General features: G+C 40.4%; 1 protein-coding gene and 1 long non-coding RNA gene across 3 annotated transcripts in view; both read right to left on the bottom strand.

The window, feature by feature from the left end:
* RIMS2 (regulating synaptic membrane exocytosis 2) overlaps positions 1–19136 on the bottom strand; it is a 566417-nt gene extending 547281 nt beyond the window's left edge. Inside the window, exon 1 of one of the 2 annotated variants that reach the window (XM_027131585.1) lies at positions 18614–19136. In XM_027131585.1, coding sequence (XP_026987386.1) covers positions 18614–18789 — 176 coding nt within the window. In that variant the 5' untranslated portion in view covers positions 18790–19136. The remainder of the gene's footprint in view (positions 1–18613) is intronic. The other variant, XM_027131586.1, reaches the window with a different exon arrangement.
* Positions 19137–21659: 2523 nt separating this feature from the next.
* Positions 21660–23497, bottom strand: part of LOC113633416 (uncharacterized) — a 52408-nt gene continuing 50570 nt past the window's right edge. Inside the window, exon 7 of the long non-coding RNA XR_003438186.1 lies at positions 21660–22103. This is a non-coding gene — a long non-coding RNA (uncharacterized LOC113633416). The remainder of the gene's footprint in view (positions 22104–23497) is intronic.

Raw genomic sequence — 23497 nt, 5'->3', positions numbered from 1 at the left:
GTCCCGCTCTGTCCCACCCAGGATGTGAATCATCCCTTTCCCAGCTCATCCTGCCTATTTGTCACCTAGTAGCCTTCTTGGTTATCAGATCAACTCTCACAGTATCACAGTGCTTCTGTTCAAATAGCCCTTATTTTACTTAATAATGGTCCCAGAGCACAAGACTGGCGACGCTGGCAATTGGTAAATGCCAAAGAGAAGCCATAATATGTTTCCTTTAAGTGAAAAGGTGAAAGTTCTCAACTTAATAATGAAAGAAAAAAATTGTATGCTGAGGTTGCTAAGATTTACTGTAAGATCAAATTCTCTGTCTGTGAAATTGTGAAGAAGGAAAAAGAAATTTGCACTCGTTTTGCTGTCGCACCTCAAACTTCAAAAGTTATGGCCACTTGAATGATAAGTTAAGATGGAAAAAGCATTAAATTTGTACAATATTTTGAGAGAGCACATTCACATAACCTTTATTACAGTATATTGTTATAATTGTTCTATGTTATTTTTAGTTATTGTTAATCTCTTACTGTGCCTAATTTATAAATTAAACTTTATCATAGGTACTTACATACAGGAAAAAACAGCACATATGGGGTTCAGTACTATCCACAGTTTCAAGCATCCCCTGGGGGCTGTGGAACATATCCCCAGCTGATTAAGGGGGACTACTGTAATAAGAGTTGTACCATAAATTATACACATAGTCACTTAAATAATTTCCAAATCATTTGTTAAGTTTTAGAAGTGTTGATTTAATCTCTTTAAAGGGGCCGTGATTTGATATTTAGAACCATACCAAGCTTTTCCCAACATCTTTCTCATTAAAATGACAGTCATTAGTCCCTGGTACCCAGTAGCACTTTGCTGCAGCTGTAAGGCAACTGGGCATGCTGCCTGCATGTTACTGTCACATAGCATATGGATGCTAGTGCTTCCCACGAAACCCTTGTGCCTCAGGACATTCCCCCAAAAAATGGTGCCACAGAAACTACCTGCACTGCAGCCTGTTCCATTACCTCCAACAACAGGAAATGCTGAAGTATTAGGCAGGCACTAAAGCTCCAGCTCCAGTCACTATGTGCCTTCCAAGGACCACATTAATCCACACCAGCAATGTTACGAGGACATGTCATTCACCGCTACAGATTGCACTGGACAACATCATTAGGTAACATTCTCCAATAAAAGTTACCAATCTGCGTTAAAGTGATTCAATATTTTAATAACTAGTATCTCTGTACTGGTACACATCAGTTGAACACCAGTCCTTCATACAACGTCCTGTACAACTGACCCCTGCCAACTAGCTTCTACCACTCCACCCCTTCCTCCCATCTTTCAGGCACCTAGCAATATAGGAATATTTTAAATGGCTGGTGACAGTTATAACATCAATGGCCACTGTGATTATGACAATTAACATGTTATAGCAATTTATAGCTCACAGGCACTTTCATTTACAGTGTCACCTTAACCCTATGAGAAAGATACTACAGACCCTAATTCCTTACCCATGATTCCAAAATCCAAAAGCTCTGAAAACAGAGCTTTTTTTGTGAGTCTGTGCCAAAATTCTTGATCTGAATGAATTAGCATGAGGCTTTATATAGTCTTTATTTAACCTACTTGTAAATATTCATGTTTCACTGGAGAAATATAAATGTGTTCGCTTAGGGGCTGCTGTCCTGACCCGCTAAGAGTTACACATTTCCGTGGCATATGCACCTTTACATTTCTAAAATCCAAAATAGCTGCATTATAAAACACAGCTGGCAAAACAAGTTTCAGTTAAGGAATTTTGGACCTGTGTTTTTGATCTCCATTTACAGAGCTTAGGGAGTTGAAGTGACTTCTTCAAGATAACATAGCTTGTAAATGATGGTGCCAGGACTCTAATCCAGATACCCAAATCTTGTTTTTTATTCCTTATCCAAGACTGACCATAAATGAAAAAACCTTTTTCTGCATAAAAAGACACATTTCATATTTCATGTAATATCATGTAAGCATAAGTTAATATAAAAATTTTAAATGCAAAATTTTAAAGTCTGTACTTAACCTTCAAAAAATATATTTCCTGCTGCTTAAATATGTTTCACCCTCACTATTTTACACAAATGAGTTAGGTCACTGTCAGATTTGAGGTCACTGACCCAGAAGTTAAGAGCACCATCAATTTTTACGTTGATACTATTTTTCACTAAAATTCCTAAAAACTACAAAGCAAATTAAACAATTTTTAAAGGCAGAATTATAAATAATTATCCTAGGAATTGACAAACTTTCTAATACCAATCCTGTGGTAGTTATATTTTTCAACAAATATTTCTGATTCTGCTTCTATCCATGGTAGGATTACACTTTTCTACACTGAGTTAGGCATGATCATGTAACTTGCTATGTATGGCCAATGAAATGTGAGCAGAAGTTATATACATATTTCTGAGAGGAAACTTTAAGAGACAACTTGCAATTCACCAGTCTCTCTCTTCATCTGCTCTCAGGGTTGACAATAGAGTGAAGACCCCAATTGAGCCAGAAAAACCATATAGCATGAAAAAGAAATAAGCCTATATTGTTTTAAGCTACTGATATTTGAGGATAGCATAGCCTACCGTAAATTTATACATGTATTGCCTCTCAGCTCCTAATCCATCCTTCTTTGTCCCACTTGGTGATACTGGATCTGGACTCTATGACCATTTCTCCTTTACCACTTGGCACAATGTTAAGTTTTGTCAGTAGAGGGAGCCAGAGCAAAAGGAAGAAGGGGCTTTTCTTTTTGGTTCTGGGAGTTCTGTAGTGTTTCCTGCGATGCTTGGCTGCCAGGAGCTTACAGGATACCCAGTGGCACTCACTCTCCTAGCACTTTTCAACAGCACCCCAACAGGCATCGTTCCAGAAATTTCAGCAGCATCCCAGCAGGCAGTATCCCGACAAGTTTCATGGACACCCATGGGTGCCTCCCCAGTGAGGGACTTTCCTGAGCACTCCAGCCATCTTCTCAGCAGCCAACATCCCCACAGATGATTTCCTGCCTGCTTGCCTCAGCTGGTGGCAGCGCAATGGGACACTGCCACAACCTCCAAAAAGGGCTGAATTTCAGCCTTAGTTATGGGGGAAGGGACCTCTTCCAAGTTTGTTCCTTCCTTGAGTACTCAGCCTCAGCCCTAAAGGAGGTGGCTGTTCTCTGCTACAAGTTAACAAACCTTTATATTAAAATTTCCCTGTTCAAATTACTATTGTAGTTTCTGTCTCCTGACTGGACTCTGTTATCTAGTCTACTCCAACATATAAAACTATATGCTGGACTTCCCTGGTGGCGCAGTGGTTAAGAATCTGCCTGCCAATGCAGGGGACACGGGTTCAATCCCTGGTCCAGGAAGATCCTACATGCTGTGGAGCAACTAAGCCCGTGCACCACAACTACTGAGCCTGCACTCTACAGCCCATGAGCCGCAACCACAGAGCCCGTGCGTCACAACTACTGAAGCCCATGCATTCTAGGGCCCACATGACGCAACCTCTGAGCATGTGTGCTGCAACTACTGAAGCCCATGTGCCTAGAGCCCGTGCTCCGCAACAAGAGAAGCCACCACAATGAGAAGCCCTCGCACCGCAACAGAGTAGACCCTGCTCGCCACAACTAGAGAAAGCCCGCACGCAGCAACGAACACCGAACACAGCCAAAAAAAAAGAATGGTAATTACTAACATATATTAAAAAAAAAATGCTGAAACATGAATTTGTGTTAGTAGTTTTGAAGGACAGCCTTGGTTATTTTCTTTTTCTAGCTATTTCATAGCTACTTTTAATATTTTATGTACTAAAGTGAAAACAATAGATTATATTTTAACCAGACATAAAATTTAAGTCATACTACATACTATATCTTTTCATTAAATCAGACTTCTTGGCTAAAAATTATAAGAAATAAAAATAATATATGAAAGCACATTTATTGTGGGGTAAGAAATGGCTCTTCAACCAAACATGCCAAGAGAAACTACATTCTCATCAAAAGATTAAATCCCAATCTTTATTTACTCATACTATAATATAAAGTTTATACTGAGTCTTTTAAAATGGCCATCAGATAATGAAAATGTTGCATTTGGAAAGGTTTCAGTAACTCTTCACTATGTTAGTCATATGATAAATTTATTTATTCCTCAATCTATAAAAATAAATCCAATTATTAACGGAAAAGACTACTCAGGAAGAGTACTTAAGTGTTCTTTATGTGCAGAGCTAAGAACAATTCTCACTGCTTGCCCCCAACCCCCCAAGCCCACTTCCCATTTGACCAGTATTTTAATTCAAGAGGAAACTTAAATAAATGAAAAGTGAAGAGCAGACTGGCAATAATTTGAGGGCAATAAAGTATAATAAACCTATGGAAAAGTACCTATTGTAAAATAGGTAAAAAATAGGTTAAAAAACCTATTGTAAAATATTATTTCAAAGATACCATTCTAGAATTTGTGTCTCTGAATACAAAATACATTTTTAAAACTAAGAGTAGCTCAATGTCTCCTTTATAAAAACATATATCCAAACTTAATATCTAGTGGCACTTACTACAGGAATGTAAGGAAAATAATGGTTGCCCAAAGATGTTCACGTTCTAATCCCAGGAACGTGAATATATGTATCCTTACATGGTAAAAGAGATTTTAGAGATGTGATTAAGATGGGAAGATTATTCTGCAATATCTGGGTGTGCCCAATCTAATCATATGAATCCTTAAAAGAGAAAAATCTTTCCCAGCTGTGGACGGAGAGAGAGGCAGTGACAGAAGAACGGTCAAAGAGATGGCATCTTGAGAACTGAATGCCCCACTGATGGTTCTGAGATGTAGGAAGCTATGTGCAACACTGGAGAGAGGTCTCTAGGAGGTCAAAACACAATTCAGCTGACAGCCAAGAAGGAAATGGGGATCTCAGTCCTATAACATCAAGGAACTGAATTCTTTCAACAACCCAAATGAGCAAGGAAACACCCCCTGCTAGCTTCCAGAAAGAAACACAGCCAGTTCTTTGATTTTGTCCAGTAAGACCCATGTCAGACTTCTGACTTAACAGAACCGTATGATAATACATTTGTATTGTTTTAAGCCACTAAGTTTGCTAGTAGTAGAAAACTAATTAATACAAGGGATACTACTTATAACCTTGGAAGATCTAGGTCATACTTTATTAAAGGAAGTAGCAATGTCTTTTCAACAGGTATTAAAATATTGGGGATTCATAAAAGTATTTATTGAAGATAAACTGGATTGATATTCTCCACAGTTATCAATGCTTTCCTCTTTCAGCTAATTTATTTATTTAACACACACATGATGTTTATTATGTGCTAGGAACTCTTCTAAGAGCTTTATAAATGTAAACTCAATCCTCATAACAGCTTATAAAGTAGGTATTATTATCCCTGTTTCACAGATAAAGACACTGAGGTGCCCAACTACCAAGTAACGGAGCTGGGATTCAAACCCAAGCTTGTCTGACTCCAGAGTCCAAGTGTTTCAGCACTAGGCTCTTAACTACTTTCCATAAGACTAAACAGCAATGTGATGGAAAGAGACTGGGTTTTGGAGTTAGAAAGATCTAGGTACAGATCTGTGTTCTGTTACTCATAAGCTTTGTAACCTGGATCCTAGTACATAGTAGACACTGAAGAAATATTAATTCCCTCCTTCAATTCCTGCTACAAGTCTAGAGATATATTCAAATTCAGAGAAAACCCTCTATGGAAGAGGCTTAAGATAAAAAGTGAACACTAGTCTCATACTCTTGAATTTCCACTTCTCTTTCCTCAATTTTACACATTCCTCTTCAGATCTCAGCTAAGACAACCAATGGTACCACAGCAACACATCTCTAGGAGTACTCTAAGCTCTCACTATCATATCAACAAAAATATACTGGAATTTTACCATTAAGAACATAATTACAAAGTAAGGGGGAAATTTTTTAAGAAATTAAACATGAGGTATAGGTAGGGTAAAGCCTCTTTAAGGAAATCTTAGCCATAGATTACCTCAAATGAAGCAGCTATTACACACACCTTCTGGTTCATTTCTTTGGCTCAAGTTTGTTACCATGTTACCTTATTCTTGTTAACATATTTGAAGACTGGTCACTGACCATATGCTAATATTCTTTATCATCTAGAAATCAACTTCATCACCTCATATTCTAGACATTGAACCTGGTCTTAACAAAGATGTTTTGTCCTCAAAGCTTCCAACCCCTGTGATACCACCATTATTATTGTCCAGAGAATTTTTTTTGTTGGTGGAATTCTCTAAAATGCTAACTACTATTTCAAATAGAAAAATACTCTACACTATAGCAAAAAAACAGTGTCTACTGGTGCACCAGCATAAGGTGGCTTAATCTCTCACATCCTTGAATAAATGTTTATTAAATGAAAAGTTTTTTAAATGTAAAAAATAATACTTATTAAATGTATTTTGTTCTCAACTGTTTTCATCTGCTGCCCACTACTTGATTGTTAGTTTAATACCATGCACCATAACCAATAGTTCTCATGTCCAAGAGAAGTAACAATAAACTTCTTACAAATGTGACCACTAAATCCTAAAGATAATCATTTCTTGACGTATTAGCAGCTATCCACTCTGTCAGTTAGGTAGTGCCAGATTTAATCATTCATTCAAAAAAAATTTATATCCACTTACAATGGACCACCCACTAGGAACACTGTCCTTTTTCTACAATCTATCAGAAAATAGGAAGAAGTCAACAACTATAACATAATAAGGTGTGGTTATTAGGAGTACAAATTCTGGAATATGACTGCTTGGGCTTAAATCCTCGCCCCCTACTGAAAACTCTGAGCATATAACTGGAGTCTTCATTTTTTTTTTATCTGTAAAACTGGGGAAAATAATAACTATCTCATAAGATTGTTGTAGCGGCTGAATCAGATAATGCATATATAATAGAGCATAGCAACAGCACAGTAAGAATTCAATAAATGTTGGCTATTGAGCATTAATGTAGTATTAATGTATATAATAGAAGTATATAACAAGAGTTTGTAAGAGCACAAACGAGAGTCATCTAACCCAGTTTCCAAAAGGTTGGAAACCTGAGATGAATCTCAGTTAAGACCTAGGAGGACTTAGCCAGAGAAAAGTGGCTAGGGCTTTCTAGTCATAGAGAACAGTATATGCTAAACTACAACAGAAGATGGAAAAAAAAAAAAAATAGGGAACTCACTTCAAATATTTTGATACAGTCAAAACAGGCAGTGCTCATGAAAGATTGCCAGGATATAAAGGTTGATAAAACACCATAAAGGGACTTCTATGATATACCTAGAAGTTTGGACTATATCATAAATGCAATGGGGAGGTACTGAAGAATATTAAGAACATTAAATTTGTATGTTAGAGAGTTGTACTATTATAGAGGTTGGATTACAGAAAGTGAGCCTAAAGAAAAGATCCGTGTTTAGAAATGAATAATTAAGGAAAATATAGTAAAGGCATGAAACAATGCAGTGACAATGAAGATGGAGAGAAAGAGATTTCAAAGATATTTGGGAGATAATAATGACAGGATTTGGTAACTGATTATATTTGAGGGCTGAGGAAGAGGGAGGAAATTAGAATGACTCCCATGACCTCCAGCTTTTATTAACAAATGTTTATTGACTCACAACTACGTGCCTAGTACTACCTTGGGCATAAAAAGATGATTAAAACTTGGTCCATGACATCAAAGAAACCTGTTATACTAAGAAGAACATAGAGATTAGTAACTGATATTGAAAATCTGAAACATTATAAAATAATTATTTACAAAGTGCTATGGAAATTGAAAGGAGAGATACCCAACTGGCGGAAATACATCAGAGAGATGTATCTCTTCACAGCAATGGAGCTAGGCACAAAATGGCATATCAGGTAATGTAAGAGGATGTGCATAATCAAAGAGTTAAAGAACATGACACAGAGAGGGATTTGTAAAAAGATTACTATGATTACATAGAAGGAAGTGGGTTGTGAATACCTAAAGTCACGGTCCATTCACATTCATAATCCCAATAAATTTTTACTGAACTCTGGTGTATCAGTCTGGGTCCTGGCAGGAAACAGATGGCATATTCAAACAGAGTAACTAAAGAGAGTTTAATAAAGGGACTGTTTTACAAAGGTGTGGGCAGGGTTTAAGGAAACCAACAAGGGACAGTGCAGTATGGGGGCTAGCAACAGTGGGAAGGAATTTCCAGAACCAGAAGAAAAATAGCTATACTAAGAGGGCCACCAGACTGGTATGGAGGAAACTTGGGAACAAATAACCTGACCTCATTCTCCTTCCATCCAATCTGCCAACATCTCACATCAACAGAACCCACCTGGAGGTCAGAGAACAAGGGAGCCTGCTGGTGCAATCCACAGAGGTCAGTCTCCTATAGTACAAAGCAAAGTGGGAAAAAAATATGGAGCAGATCTGGAGCAGTGAATGGAAAAATACGTAAAATGCAGTGGTAAAGTTCAACAACATTCAACTATATCTCCCTCTGGTCTTATAAAATTCACCTCCCAGTTTTGTAAATCTTCCTAACCTTAAGAGTTTGGAGATGGAGTTTAACCATTAGCCTTCAACCTGCAAAACTTTTAACATGAAGCTTCAATTTGTTCTAAAATGGATCCTTAGCGTTGTGAATTTTTCTTTCTCATCATTAAGTCTATATGCTATGTTGGCTTCCAGAGCAAGTATCTCTGTTAAGATACAGTGTAAGTACTTTCCCGAAACTTCAACGACAAATCCTCAGTTGGGACACAGCCCAATTGTCACCAGACAGGTGGAAAAGACACTTCCTGATAAATTCTGTATTCAAGAATCAATGACTGAGTTAAGACTTAGGTTAGGTTAGACCAGACAATCGTTGAAGAGAGATCAGCCTGTGATGGTAAAATTCAGTACCATGGAAGTACTTCTGGATTCGACCAGTGCAGATGTGAACTTTAAAGCTTTTCCAAAATTAAATAAATAACAGGCAGTAATCATAAGAGAATTTGTATTAGATTAGGTGATATTAGCCACAGTAAAAGATATGCCTCCAAAATCACAATGACTTAACACAGAAGTATATCTCTTATTCACGTAAAATCTAATGCAGGGTTGGGGGGCAGAGGGGGAGGATAATCATCAGCCAGAGCTCTATTACATGCACCCACCTAGACACAAGAGGAGCCGGAAAAGGTAGTCCAGGGCTAGACAGCTACTGCATAGCAACAACTCTATGAAAGAGGAATATAAATCTTTGATGAACACCTAGCTACCTCCACCACAAAGTTCATTTTCGACAAAAAAAAATGTTGTGCCAATAAAAGCATTAATTAATTATTTCAGCTTTCAGTCAAAAGGAATTATGTGTGATGTGATATGTGATTAAACAGGTTTTTCATGTATGTGCCTGAGAAGCAAACCATTACAACAATTGTAATAGACACCTTATACGCCAACAAAACAAGATGGATGTGAGCATCATCTCCATCTGTCAACTGAACAATACCAAAGCATCAAATACCAATAAACACCATTGTGGTTATTCTGCTATCTAGCTATAGTATTTAGTGTATACTTTTTTCCCAGTTTTAGCATCCCAGAAGCCTAGTTGCAGGATGTTGTATGGAAAATATAAATTAGAGCTTTTTGACATGTATATATAATATAGATATAATACATGTTCATAATATATAAACTATATAAAAGTTGTTCATTCTTAGCTTAATTTATACTATGTAGTTGCCCACCAGTTTTTTGGTAACAATTATAGAGAGAGAGTAGGTGAAACAGTATTATACCACTCCTGGGTCTAAACCTGTTCTCAACTTTTCCCTTTCTATAATCCTAGCTCTAATCCTATTTCTAGAACTTCCCATCACAAAATCCAACAAAACTTATAAATTCTGCAATAATTCAGTAAGCTCATATAAAGAGGAAAAGAATCGTCATCAACTGCAACATGTCATCTCCACAGCTAATCTCCTCTCTATATTTTCCTAAAATACACCCGCATTTCCAAAATTTCCTCAGAAGTGGTATAGGAAGATATACAAAAAAAGGAAGTTTGCCCGAATTAAATCTAACATATACAACAAAGACTGCATAATAGTTTTAAACACCCAAAGGATTAAACAAAACCAGTTGGTGAGAAATTCACTGAGACTAAATTGTCAATGGGAGCAAGGAATGTTCAATAAAAGGAAGACAGACCTGGAAAAGATTACACGGCGTTAGTATATCCAGCAGGAAAAAGTATTATAAGCAAAGATATTTATTAGGGTTCCTTCCTATTAGGAATGGATTCAAATAGTCCTGACCTTGTTCTCCCATTTTTCTTTGCCTTCTTTCCTTTCTCCCTTTTTTATTACTGCTCTATTATTTCCCATCCTACCCCCACTACATTCCAAGTTGTAGTCACTTCTAGTACTCATATTCATGTTATAAGCTCTTTAAAATAACTAAAACAATAAAAGAAGCCACTTCCCCACCACCCTCTCAAGAGAACACTGGTCCTGAAACTAGATGAGTTCAGAGAGCTGACAGTCAGTGACATAAGCAGACAAAGACAAATAGGTATTATGTATACAGCAGTCAGTTGAGCAAGTCAGGCATCGTAAGAGCTTACTTCACCCTTTACACACAGTTGTCAAATCGTGGCCATTTGGCTCCTAAATTTTTCAAAATCTGTCCTGCCTCTCCACCTCGACCATGACTGCCTTATTTCATATCTTCATCATTTATCACCCAAATTACTGTAAGAGTCTCCCAACTACTGCCCTTGTCTCTAGCATTACGTATTCTCATCAACCCATTGTACTTGTAAAACTGGTAGGGGGAGGTAGTTTGACAACAAAAGTCTGATTATATTGTGCCAGTGCTTAAAATCCTTCCTGGACTCCCTACTGCCTTCAGGATTAAATCCAAATCCAAAGAATAGCATGTAAAATCTTTTCAACTCTGAACCTTGCCATCTCTCCAGTCTCTTCTACTAACACACCTCCATTTAAACCCTGTGCTCCAGACCTTCTGAACCACTTCAAGTGAGTTTCTCCACCATTCCCTGCCTCTCTTTTACAAATGAAAGGTAAAGTTTTGGGGGAGAGAGATGTGGGAGTTTTAGTATTTTTGTTCGCAACATCTTCCTCTGCCCAGCTAACATCTACTCATCCTTTGAGACTCAGCCTAGATACTATCTCCCCAAGACTGGATCAGGCACTCCTCTTGTATGAATATAGCCACGATATACTGTGCTCAGTGGTCTACTAGCACTTATTATGCAATAGTTTAATTGTGGTTTATCATGGTTCTTACAGTGAGTTCCTCAAGGATTAGCTGATAATGGTTAAAAGTGTTTTTAACACCCAGAGATGTCTGCATTTCCTTACATGACTAGAGAATACAAAAGTATTGATATCTCTAGTCTCTACTATCTTTAATATCTAGGAGTGAAATTTCTAGAAATTTTAAAAGAATAAAGTGTCTGACACCCTCAAACAATACCAAAGAGACAACAAACTACTCACTGGATTATCTAACATATTTTCTGCTATGGTTATAATGTGCTAAAAACAACTTTACAGTGTTTTTTCACGGCACTTTACATCTTTATGTGTTCATATGATTATGCTTGGCCTTGGATTGCCCGCTCCTGGAGGAAATGAATTATTTCTAACCAACACATTCTGTATGTTCCTTACCATTCAGCTCTGTTAAACATACTGGAAATTTGCAAATGCTTTAAAAGTAAAGTAATCATTTTTAAAGTAAAATATTCCTTAATTTGCAATATTCCTTAAATGGAAAATGATGTATCACAATATTCTTCTGGTTTCTAGTCAGAACAGATATGCTCTTAGTCCAAAAGAAAGATGAGCTGCAATCATACAAAAATACCATAAGTTTGCTTCCAGTAAAATAAGCAAAACTGGACGTATGTTTAAAACTTAACATTTCATTTCAAAAACAAGGGCACTACTACCTAAGCAAACCTTTTTCTTTCAGATTACTGAATTTTACCTTGAAAGGAAGCACTATCTAAATGAACATTTAATTTCTAAATGAACATTTAATTTCTAAGTGAACATTTAATTCCCAATGTTTCATTCATTCCCCCAACTAATTTTTTTTTTTTTTTTTTGCGGTACGCGGGCCTCTCACCGTTGTGGCCTCTCCCGTTGCGGAGCACAGGCTCCAGACGCACAGGCTCAGTAGCCATGGCTCACGGGCCCAGCTGCTCCGCGGCATGTGAGATCTTCCCGGACCGGGGCACGAACCCGTGTCCCCTGCATCAGTAGGAGGACTCTCAACCACTGCGCCACCAGGGAAGCCCCCCAACTAATATTTTTGAGTGCTACAATGTGTAAGGCAGTGTGTTAGATTAGAAGCTGAGGCTGAAATGATAAACGAGACAGACATGGTGCCTGTTCTCTGGGAGTTTATAATCCAGCAGGGTACACAGATTATAAACAAAGATTCCAATGTAAATTTTGATAAGAATAATTGGGGAAATATTAAAGATGTGATGAAGGATAAAAGAAAGCGCTTTCCTGCCCATGCTTTCTAAGCATGGGCAGGAAAGTGCTCAGATAAGGAGACAAATTTGAAGCTAAGTCCAGAAGGATGAGAAAGAGGAAGGCATACAAAAATTGTGTGTATTTAAGGGGCAAAGGAAAGGAGATGAGCATTCTAAACTCTAAAAACCATGCTTCAGAATTAGATTAACCTGATAAGATTCTGAGTCCTCATATATAATATGAATAAGACAAATAAGTAAATACATATTTTTGATTTACTAATAGAGTGAAAAATTGATCCAGGCAAATCTAAGAAACACCACAATGTAATGTCCACAAATTAGTTCCCTCACATTCACCTAGGACAATCAGTATCTTGGCAATAACCAATAACATGGTGCCAGTATTATTTTCACTGCTACACCTTAGTTAGCAGACTCCTTATTAATGGTTTTTGCTGAGGAAACTGCTTCCAATTCATCACCTTCCCTCTCCTCATTCTTAGCCTTCTAGACAAATAATGAAGTCACCTAAAAGTCCTCCAGGCATATTTTGACTTCCCAGTAGACAAGGAAAAGAATCTCTCAAAAAAAGGGGAGGGGGGACAAATTTCACCCAGGAATGCTATAATATTAAGGCTTAGAGACTCCTGTCTATAATCAGTTAATAACAACTATTTATTTCACACCTATTTGTGCCAGGACACTTAACTAGTCTATATTGATTACAACAATCCTTCAAGGTAGATGTTATTACTCAGATAATACAGATGAGGAAACACGGGCTCAGAGAGTTTAATAATGTAAGCAAGAACTTACAGTTATTAATTAGTAAAATAAAGTTTCAAGTCGAAATCCATCTAGCCCAGCACACTTGCCTCCACTACCTCTCTCTTCATCACACTGTACAATCAATTTTTTATCAATATGTATTGCCAACAAGATATTATTTAATTGTCCTAGTTACTTTAAAATATAGAATATACATAAAGAATTTACTAGGTACTCTCTCATAAAATGCCAATCAATTTTTTAGAATGCATTTTGAATCCTTAAAATCTATAGAGTTTCAAGTTTTGGCAATGAACATGGTTATTTACAAGTACAATAACGATTTTTATTTAAGTCTTCATGATTGTTACATCATTTATCTGACTCTTAAAATTTCATTAGGCTATAAGAAAAAATATGGTAGTATTTTAAATATTAGAATGAGGAAGATCATTCTAAGCATATCACAAAACCCAAAAGCCATAAAATAAAAAGTAATAAATTTAAATACATTATTAAAAACCCTGACTAGTAAAAAGGTATAAACAAGGTCATAAAACAGGTGACAATAAAGAGATTCAACAAATCATTAAAAAGGACAAACAGAAAAAGAAATACAAATGGTTCTCAACCTCCCTGATAGTAAGAAAACTGCAATTAAATCTAGAATGGCATATTTTTCACCAAAACATTGGCAAGGACTATCACATACTGAGTGAACAAGGATGTGTGAAAATCTCCCTATTATATGTCACTTATGCATACTTCCTTTGTGAAATTTAATATTTATTATTTTTAATATTTATTAAAATTTAAAATTTTTATTTTATATAAGTTATAAAAAATATAAAAGTTATATTTTATGACCTTTTGACTAAACAATCCCATTTCTAGGAATTTATTCCAGAGACATATTCACACATGTGGGAAATGACATATGTACAAAGATATTTATCACAGCGTTATTTCTAATGGCAAAATAATTAGAAACAACTTAAATACCTAAGAATATGAAACTAGTTAAAGAAGTTACAGAACATTCATAAAATGGGATATTACACAGCCATTAAAATGAATTAGGCACATATATTCACAGGTATGGAATTGATCTCCTAAGAAGTAAACTGCAGGACACATTGTGTTTCTTTATGTTTACAAATATAAACCCATACGTGTGTGCACACACATACCTACATATACAGACACACAGTATTTGATATACACACATATCTACTCTCATGCATAGAATATTTCTGAAGGAGTATACAATACGCTGACAACAGCAGTTGCCTCTGGCTAGGGGAAATAGGTAGCTAAGAAATTTTATACATTATGTTATGTGTTACCTATTAAATAAAGGAGTTTATAAATTGACTTTGGAAAGTACTTTTAAAATTGAATTATTAAAAAGAAATTAGAACTGCTTACCTATGTTTTAAATATAAGCTAAATTATTACCTTGATCTATCATGGAAATTTTTACTTATCATCTTCTTTTATTGGGGGAGCAAATTATCCCTTTGACATTAACAGAAAATCTAAACTGAGAATGAAAAGATAATTTACACGTCAAGAAGCACATAATTTCTAATTTGTTGCAAAAACACCTCATCTGAAAGACTATTATATGCAGATAGTAGAAACTCAATAAGTATTTACTGAATGAATACTTTTCTGTTGATTTCAGTAGGTTTGCTTTCCTCATACATTTTTTTCACAATATCACACCAAAAACAAACAACAAAAACTCCCTGAAAAATATAAACTTTTAATAAATTATGTACTTTTGTCCCAAAAATTTCATTTTCCCAACAAGTTTGGTAAACTACTTGTTAATGAACATTACTACAATTTAAATCAACATTGCTTACTAGGTACCTACCACGTGCAGGTGTTAAGGATGCTGCAAAATACAAACTCCGAAGAAAAGAAGGGTAAGTTTTTATTCTTGCCCTCAAGAAGTTTAGTCTTGAAAGACAAGGTTTAAAAACTTTAATCAATAAAAGGACATTACAGATTTTAATGATAGATTGCGTTATCCAAACTAAAACTGTTAAAGGAATTTACATAAGGATAAAAAAAGTAATTATTGATCTACTGAAACATAAAAATGCTTCCAAAGGCCTAATATCTCACTCACACGTAAAATGGTATTATTTGATGGTGACCAAAGACTTCCAGAGTATGTGGATATTCAGCTAGACTTTGAAGAAATTGCTAATGATTAAATAAATATAAATAGTTTTTAATTATTCAGGCTCCTTAGAAGAGAGATTACTGTAGTGGTCTCAATCAGTTTTGATCGCTCACCTCTCTCACTAAAAATATCTCAGGCATGAACTTCTTAAAATATGTATATTTATTTATAAATTATATGCATCTTCACACTGTCAATCTATATATTAAGTATTAGTAAAGCTTAATTTCTTTTTCAAATAGAAATGTAAATATGTTTTATTATTTTCTTCCTGTAATCCAATACATCATCTTATGATGCCCTTGGGTAGGCACACTCCACTTTGTATGAATACTTAACATGAATATTGAAACTCACAGATCATGCAAAAATATTTCCATGCAACAGTGTCAATTATTCACACAGCAAACTTATTTTTTAACATAGTTGTTAAAAGGCAGCAGACATGAATTTGAATTTCAGTTTATTTCTCTCTGCCCATGACCTTCTCTCAGAATAAATGTTAACATGCAATTAAATGGACATCACTAAAGAGAAACAAAGTGTAGTCATGACCAGATAAATGGCCCCTAAAACTTAATGGGAAATAGTAATCATTGAAGAATATTAGTATTATTTTTTTCTTATAAATAGCATTTGAACTTAATAAACAACATTGAAAATATATTACTTAGTAAATTGTCAAATTCTTCAAAACAATGTCTTTCACTATTATCATTCTATTATAAAGTCTATCTATTCTTTTCCTCATTTTCTTTGCCTACTCTTAGCTTATTACAAAAGCCAAAAGTATTTTTAAAGAACATTAAAAATTAAAGTTTCAAATATATTATGCTTTAACTTCCAAATAGCTTCTTGTTAAAATGAATACAGAAACAATTCCGAAACCATGTAGATCATTTTGAGGTATGACTCCTTCCAAGTCTCAGTTAGGTAAAAATGCAAATAGATATTTTAAATAAATATGAACAGATTTTTCATCAATGAAATTTCATATACTGTATAACTATATGTGTAGAGAATGCTTGTTTCTACCTAAACTATGCAAATATGAATGCACAAACTTTATATGATTTGCACAGTATGTAGGTTTACATAGAAATGTAATATATTCACATGTACCTACCTGGAAAACCCTTTCACACTATATAACATATAGTTCATTTTGAGTAATTCTTAATTCAGTACTCAAAACTTCATTTAAATTTCTATATATTAGAACAATAAATAGATTTGGAACTATACTGAACTAGCCAGTAAGTACCATGATTTAGCATACCATAAAAAAATAAAAACACATTCTACATCTAAATATGTGAGTCAAAGAAATAAAACCACATTTAATTTGAGCATCATTTTGAAAATACTTATTTTGTAGCAATTATAGTGAAAAATACAGATTCATATATCTAAATATCAAATCTAAGTCATCAAAAAGCTTGGCATTGTTAGTATATATAGTAAAGTTGAACAAAATTAGAAGTATGCTCAAAAAACTTTTCAAAATAATGTTTAATTCATTATTAGTTGAAATAAGCTACTGAAATTTCTTAACCTTTTTCATTTCTCGAGGCTACTAATAAATCACACTCCCAAACAAGTATTCAAACCCAGAAATCAGTTTCGAAGAAGCAATTCTTCTTTATTTCAGTTAATATGTTAGGAGCACATTTGCTCTCTTAGTGCTTCAATATTTTTGAGAACTAGTATTTTTCTTGGACATGTAAATATATTTGATACATTTGTTATTATATTATTTAAAGGAATATTTTTCATTAAAATATGCAAATATGTATGTATAGACAGAATTGTTTCTTTGTAAGTGCTAAAGAATACTGAATGCAACAACCTGTTTTTAAAAGTTAATGATCAGAGGTCAGTGTGTTAGTTCCCTCCTAGAGGAACTCTTACACTTTCAACTATGTGTTTCTGTGGAGAATATGGGAAAAGTATATTTGATAACACAGAAAATAACTGTCGCACCTTCGGCATATAAACTGTACAAATTAATATCTTAATAATGCATTTCAAGCAAAAATGAAAGAGTTGAGTCGGAAAAATATCAGAAGGGTTACACATCTTCTGCGCACTCTCTTTCACGTAGTAACTGAGAAATCAAATAACCGTAAAACATTTAAAAGCAAACGTGCAGAAACAAATCTCTTTGCCAGACTGACAAGAAAAGGAGTCTCAAAGCTACAGATATCTGTCCGGACAGTTCCCTGGTGCTGAAGTTACACAGCCGCTAAACTGCGCGGGTGACTGGGTGCTGCTTTTACCGTCCCACCCTCGGCAAGACCCCGGCTGCCTAGCCTATCAGCACAAATAGTAGAACTTCACAAGGTAGGAAGCATCCCAAAGCGCAGTAATGGGAGGAACTAGGGTCTCTTCAGAGTCCCTTCAGGATTAAACAGATTTACTAGTTGCAAACAGGAAGAGCAGCAGAGTGCAGGGTGTTAGAACCCGCCGAGGGGGAGGGGGTGGAAGATGGCGGCGGCCGCACACCCACCCGAAACGCCACAGAGCTTAGGCCCCTCGCCCGCACGGCCTCCCTCCTGCCCGCTACGACAGTGGGCAGCTCTGCTCTCCGAGCCGCCCTGCGGAGGCGGCGACGAGACGGCCCCGGCGGCGCCCTCATCCCCGGCCGGCGCGCCTTTGCCGGGGTCCCGGCCGGGGAGCACCTGTGCACGGCCATATTGGATTCCTTGCCCCAGTCACTGCCTCCGCGCGGGGGCGGCGGGAAGGGAGAAGGGACGCGCGGAGCCTGGGTTCAGCCCCAACCCCTCCGGGGCCACGGAGCCGAACTGGCCCGCGGGGAAAGCCAGCAGGACGCCCGGGAAAATTACAACGCCCAAAGGCTCGCGACCCTCACCTCAGCCGGCCTCGGCGCCCTCCTTCCCCGACACACACCCCCGCGCTCTGACACCCAGAAAGCAGCCCCGGCGGCCGCCACCAGCCGCAACCCTCATGGCCCGGGCGCCGCCGGCGAGAGGGAGGGCGGCGACCCGGGGCGCGCAGGCGGCCGCAGGGCAGCGACCGAGGGGGCGGAGGGCAGGGAGGGAGGCGGGAAGATGGAGCCAGGTCCTTACTTGAGCACCGACTGCTCCTTCTCCTCTTCTTTCTTCTGCCTATCCATGACCGCCAGGATGATTTTCCTCTCCTCCTCCGTGAGGTGGCTGAGGTCGGGCATCTCGGGCTGCAGAGGCGGCTGAGAGGCCGCCGGGGTGGGAGCCGGGCGGCCCCGCGGCCCGACAGGAGCCGACATATTTGGTGGAGTCTAACCACCCTAGGGAAGAAGGGAGGCAACTCCACTGGAGGCGGCGGCGGCGGCACCGGCGCGGGCGGCTGGGGCAGCCTCCGGCGCTGGGACAAATACATACAAATCAATGGCCTTCAATCCTAGGCGACAGCCCCCCTCCTCCAAGATAGAAAGAGCGGGGGAGGGGAGGGCGAGCGCGGGGGAAGGGAGAGCTGATGAGTGCGCTCCGAGAAATGTTTCTTCTTCCCGGGGGCGAAGGGCTGGCAAGTGAGCGGTTTGAGGGAGCGAGGAGCGGGAGGCCGGGCCGGGACGCGGAGTGAGCGGAGCGGCAGGGGAGGGTGGTGGAGTAAGGTGGCGGGGACGACTAAGGGTGGGGTGACTGGAGGGAGCGGGCAGGAGGGCGGCGCGCCGGCCGGGGCGCGAGTGTGTACGGCCGCGGCGGGGGCGGGGGGTGCGCGCACCGCTCGAGAGGAGAAAGAGGAGGCTGCGCGACCCAGCCCCCCGGGGGAGTCCGGGGAACTCGCTTCGAGCGCCCAGAGGCAGCGTCCCGCGAGCCGGAGGGGCGCAAGAGCGGAGAGGGAGGAAGCAGGGTCTAATTTCCCAGAGAAGCAGCTGAGCCGTACAGCCGGCTGACGCGTCACAGGGCTCCCGGCGCCGCGGAGGGAGGACCCCCCTCTAGCCACGACGAGGAGAGGGCCGCGGGGCAGGGGATGGCCGCCAGAGACCCCTCCGGCCTAGAGCGGGTAAGCGAAAGCGGAGAAGAGATGACAAGGGCTAGCGGCGGAGAGTCCCGGGGCCAGGGCTACGCGGCTGCCAACGCCCGCATCCAAGCGAGCTCCGACGCGCAGCAGGGTCGGGCGCCGGTCCTTCCTCATCACGCGCCCGCCCAGGGTCCCTCAGCCGCCGCCGCCGCCGCCGCCCTAGGGTCCGTAGAGTGGGTGCGGTGGGCCCGCTCTCTACGCCGCTGCTGCCGCCGCCTCCGCCGCTCGATGCCGCCGCCGCACCTCCTCCGCCCCTCCGCCTCCCGGGCTCCTCCCGCGGGCCGCGTCACCTCCCGGCCGCTGAGGCCCGGGCACCGCGGACGCCCAGCGGGCGGCGGCCACCCCTCCCGAACGCGATCTGTGGACTGGGGCCGGGCGGGGAGATGTTGTGAGGCTAAGAGTGTGAGCCGGGCGGAGGCGGGGAGCGGGAGTTTCAAGGGCGGGGGTGTGGCGAAAGTGAGCGTGCGAGCCTGCGTCGGGAGAGAGGAAAGAGGGAGAGCCGAGGTGGTTGGGGCGCCCTGTGGGTCAGCTGGAGAGGCAGAAGACTAGGAGTGTGGGCACTGGCGGCGGGGCGTGTCGCGTCCGGAGAGAGGGTGTGATCGGGAGTGAGGGCTCCCAGGGTTTTGGAACGGGAGGGCGGGGGGTGGGCATGGTGTCTGGCTGCAGGTGAAAGAGTGTGAGCGCGTGGAGGGACTCTCGAGATGTCGTGGGAGGGGTCCTGGAAGGAGGGAGAGTGTAAGCGTGGCGTGGGGTCCCCATGGCAAAGAATGCTCGGAGAGCTACTGAGCCGAGGGCGTAGGAGAGCCTGGAGAAGCGGGGAGGTGAGATTGGGGAAGATAGGGTTTGTCTGGGACAGGTGTGAGGATGAGGACGAGACAAGAGGCTGCGAGTGGGAGCGCGAAAGGATTAAGGATCAACCGGAGGGTGAGGATGAGCCGCTGCTGGGCCAAGGGCTTCGGTTCTATTTGGTCCTATTTGGAGGGCCTAGTCTAGAGAAAACTGGCAGGGAAGCCAGGGTATGGGGTTAGTGTCAGAGTCCGGTTTTCCGAGCACAGGGACGGGTAAGATGAAAGAGGTTGAGAGTGGACAGAAAACCCGCTCCTGGAGGATGGCCGTGGCTGCCGCTGCCTTCCGTTATTGGTGGGGCTGGGCCCGGCCCACAACCCTCTGGGTGCGGGCGGGACAGGGAGCTGGTGGAGAGGGGTGGGGTTGAGGCCTGGGGGCGGGTTGCCAGGGATCAGCCCTTCTGCCTGCTCTCGGCAAGCACTGTGCATGACTGAGTTGGCGTGTGTGTGCGCGCGTGCGCAGGTGTGTGTCTACGTATATGTACACACCCCTACCCCACGTTCCACGCTAGCTCTGTTTGAAGTAACACCACCTCCACTCCCCAGCCAGCTATCAACCCAAGCAGAAACAGACTACCCTGAGGCTAAAATAGCATACTTATTTTGAGTACATAAAATGTGAGCCTAAAACAGGTTGTCCAAATTGGACGATTTTGTCTTCCTTTACAGTAGGGTCACACCCTGGGCCAGGGACTGTTTTCTACCAGACACAAAGCGCGCTGGGTGCCTGCAGCTGTCTCTCAGAACCCACACTGCCTCTTACCTGCCTGGAGACAGTGCTAGCATATAAAACTCAGTGTGCATGAGCTGGTATCACTGGGACACCTGACTTCTTACAGGATTTAATAAAGCAGAAGTGTGTTTCCTTTTTACATTTCTTTACTACAAACAACTACATGTGTTTTTCCTATTAAAGGGAATCCTTAGGGCTTCCCTGGTGGCACAGTGGTTGGGAATCTGCCTGCCAATGCCGGGGGCTTGGGTTCGAGCCCTGGTCTGGGAGGATCCCACATGCCGTGGAGCAACTAGGCCCGTGAGCCACAACTACTGAGCCTGCGCGTCTGGAGCTTGTGCTCGGCAACAAGAGAGGCCGCGACAGTGAGAGGCCCGCGCACCGCGATGAAGAGTGGCCCCCACTTGCCACAACTAGAGAAAGCCCACGCACAGAAACAAAGACCCAACACAGCCAAAAATAATTAATTAATTAATTAATTTTTTAAAAAAGGGAATCCTTAGCAGTGGAAGCATCTTAAAATCATCTTCCATCCTGACTCATACACCTTTTCAAAATAAAAATTTGTCACAGTATTTATATAACATATAGATAGAATCCTATAGAATTTCAAATGGGCTACTTTTCAAAGTAGTAGGCCCAATTTAAAGTAAGATTGCTCTGCTGAGAACTGAAATACCTTCCAAAGGTCTCTCGATTTTACTACAATATGGATCTTAGAAGTGTTTTGTTTTCTCTGTTCCAGTTTAGCGTTTTACCTAAAATGTTTTATCACATCTCATTATATCTTGTATGGCATTATGTTTTACTTGGGCATGTCCCTCAAATATATGAACACATTTGAAGTTGAGTTGAAAGTGCATTGTTCTTATTTACCTTTAGAAGTAACTAGCCATCTTCATCTTCATCCTTCACTGAGTTCTCAAGGTCTTCTTGACAGGCCACAAACTAACTCCAAAATGTAAGCCCTTTCTTCAGTTCCTATAGAAGCATAAGTTTGTGAAGACTGTAAGCCTGTGGACTTCCATTTTTACATGTAAGGGCTAATTACTTGTAATCTACTAAATAATTTATAGGAGGCATATCTAAACTAAAATCATAAACTGAAATAATCACTAGAATTTACTGAGGAGTCAGTACTCTGCGAAGAGATCTGGCTGCCTCACAATGCTTGAAATCATCTTTCTCCTAGTAGATCTCCCTGCTTCTATCCTTGTGGCTTTACAGTCTTTTTTCAACACAGCATAAAGAGAAAGCCTCCTAAAATGGTAGTCAGACCACATCACTACACTGATCATAACCCTGTGGTGGCTCCCCACTTGACTGCGTCAGAACTAAACTCATTAAATGGCCTGCAAGTCCCACATAACCTCTCTGACCTCATCTACTACTCCCTTGTAGGCTTTCCTCTAGCTGTTCCTTCTGCCCAAAACACTATTCACCAAGATATCCACTTGGCTGACTCCTCTTCTCCTGCATATTTCTGCTTAGTTATCCATCCTATTTAATACTCTAGCCTGCCCAACCTGCCCCCCGGTCACTCCAGTCTCCTTTACCTTAACCTACTTTTTCTTTTTTCCATAACACTTGCCACTCTCCAACTTTACTTTTACTCTAAGTTGAATAATATCCCAGCTTATTACGTTTATCATTAACCTTTAACTTCCCCTACTAGAATATAAGCACAGGGACAGAGTAGGATTTTTACTCATGTATCTCAAGCACCTAGAACAATACATGGCATATAGTAAGTATTCCAACAAATACTTGTTGAATGAATTTCTGGGGAGAGAATTTGCCATGACTGGTTTAAGTTGGGTGGGCGAAAAGGAAAAAGCGGCCTCGAAAGAGGGAAACACAGGTGCAGAGAAGTAAGATGTAAACTCTTTGTCAAGGTAAATAGAGGTTCCTTTAGGATTCAGCTACTGCCTACCTCTGTAGCCTTATCTCCAACCCAGCCTACGAACGTGCACCCCTCTTCAGCCGTGACAACTGACTTGCACTTTACTGAATATGTACTTTCTCGTCTTTGGGACTTTCTATTCCCTCAACTAGGACCACCCTTTCTACCCCCTCTCCCATAACCTCCCTCTCTGTCAGTTAACTTCTTTGTCTTCTCCACAATGTGCTCATGCCTCCCTTTTTTCTTCCTTCCTCCTGTTTGCTCCAGGATCTCTTAGCACTGCACATACCCTGCTCACAGATAGCACTTGTCACACACTGTTGGAGCCATTTATTTCCCTGTCTGCCTCCTCAACTAGACCATGAATTCTTTAAGGGCAAGGAATATGACTTTCACTCCAGTTTCCCTAGGGCCTATCAAACTGTCTCATATATTACAAAGACTTGATGAATATATGCACAATTACATGAGC

Source organism: Aethalodelphis obliquidens, unplaced genomic scaffold, assembly GCF_003676395.1.
Source record: "Aethalodelphis obliquidens isolate GAN/ISIS:26980383/991018 unplaced genomic scaffold, ASM367639v1 scaffold39, whole genome shotgun sequence".
NCBI lineage: Eukaryota > Metazoa > Chordata > Mammalia > Artiodactyla > Delphinidae > Aethalodelphis > Aethalodelphis obliquidens.
The sequence above is the reverse complement of the archived record's forward strand: the minus strand, read 5'-3'. Positions and strand labels throughout refer to the sequence as shown.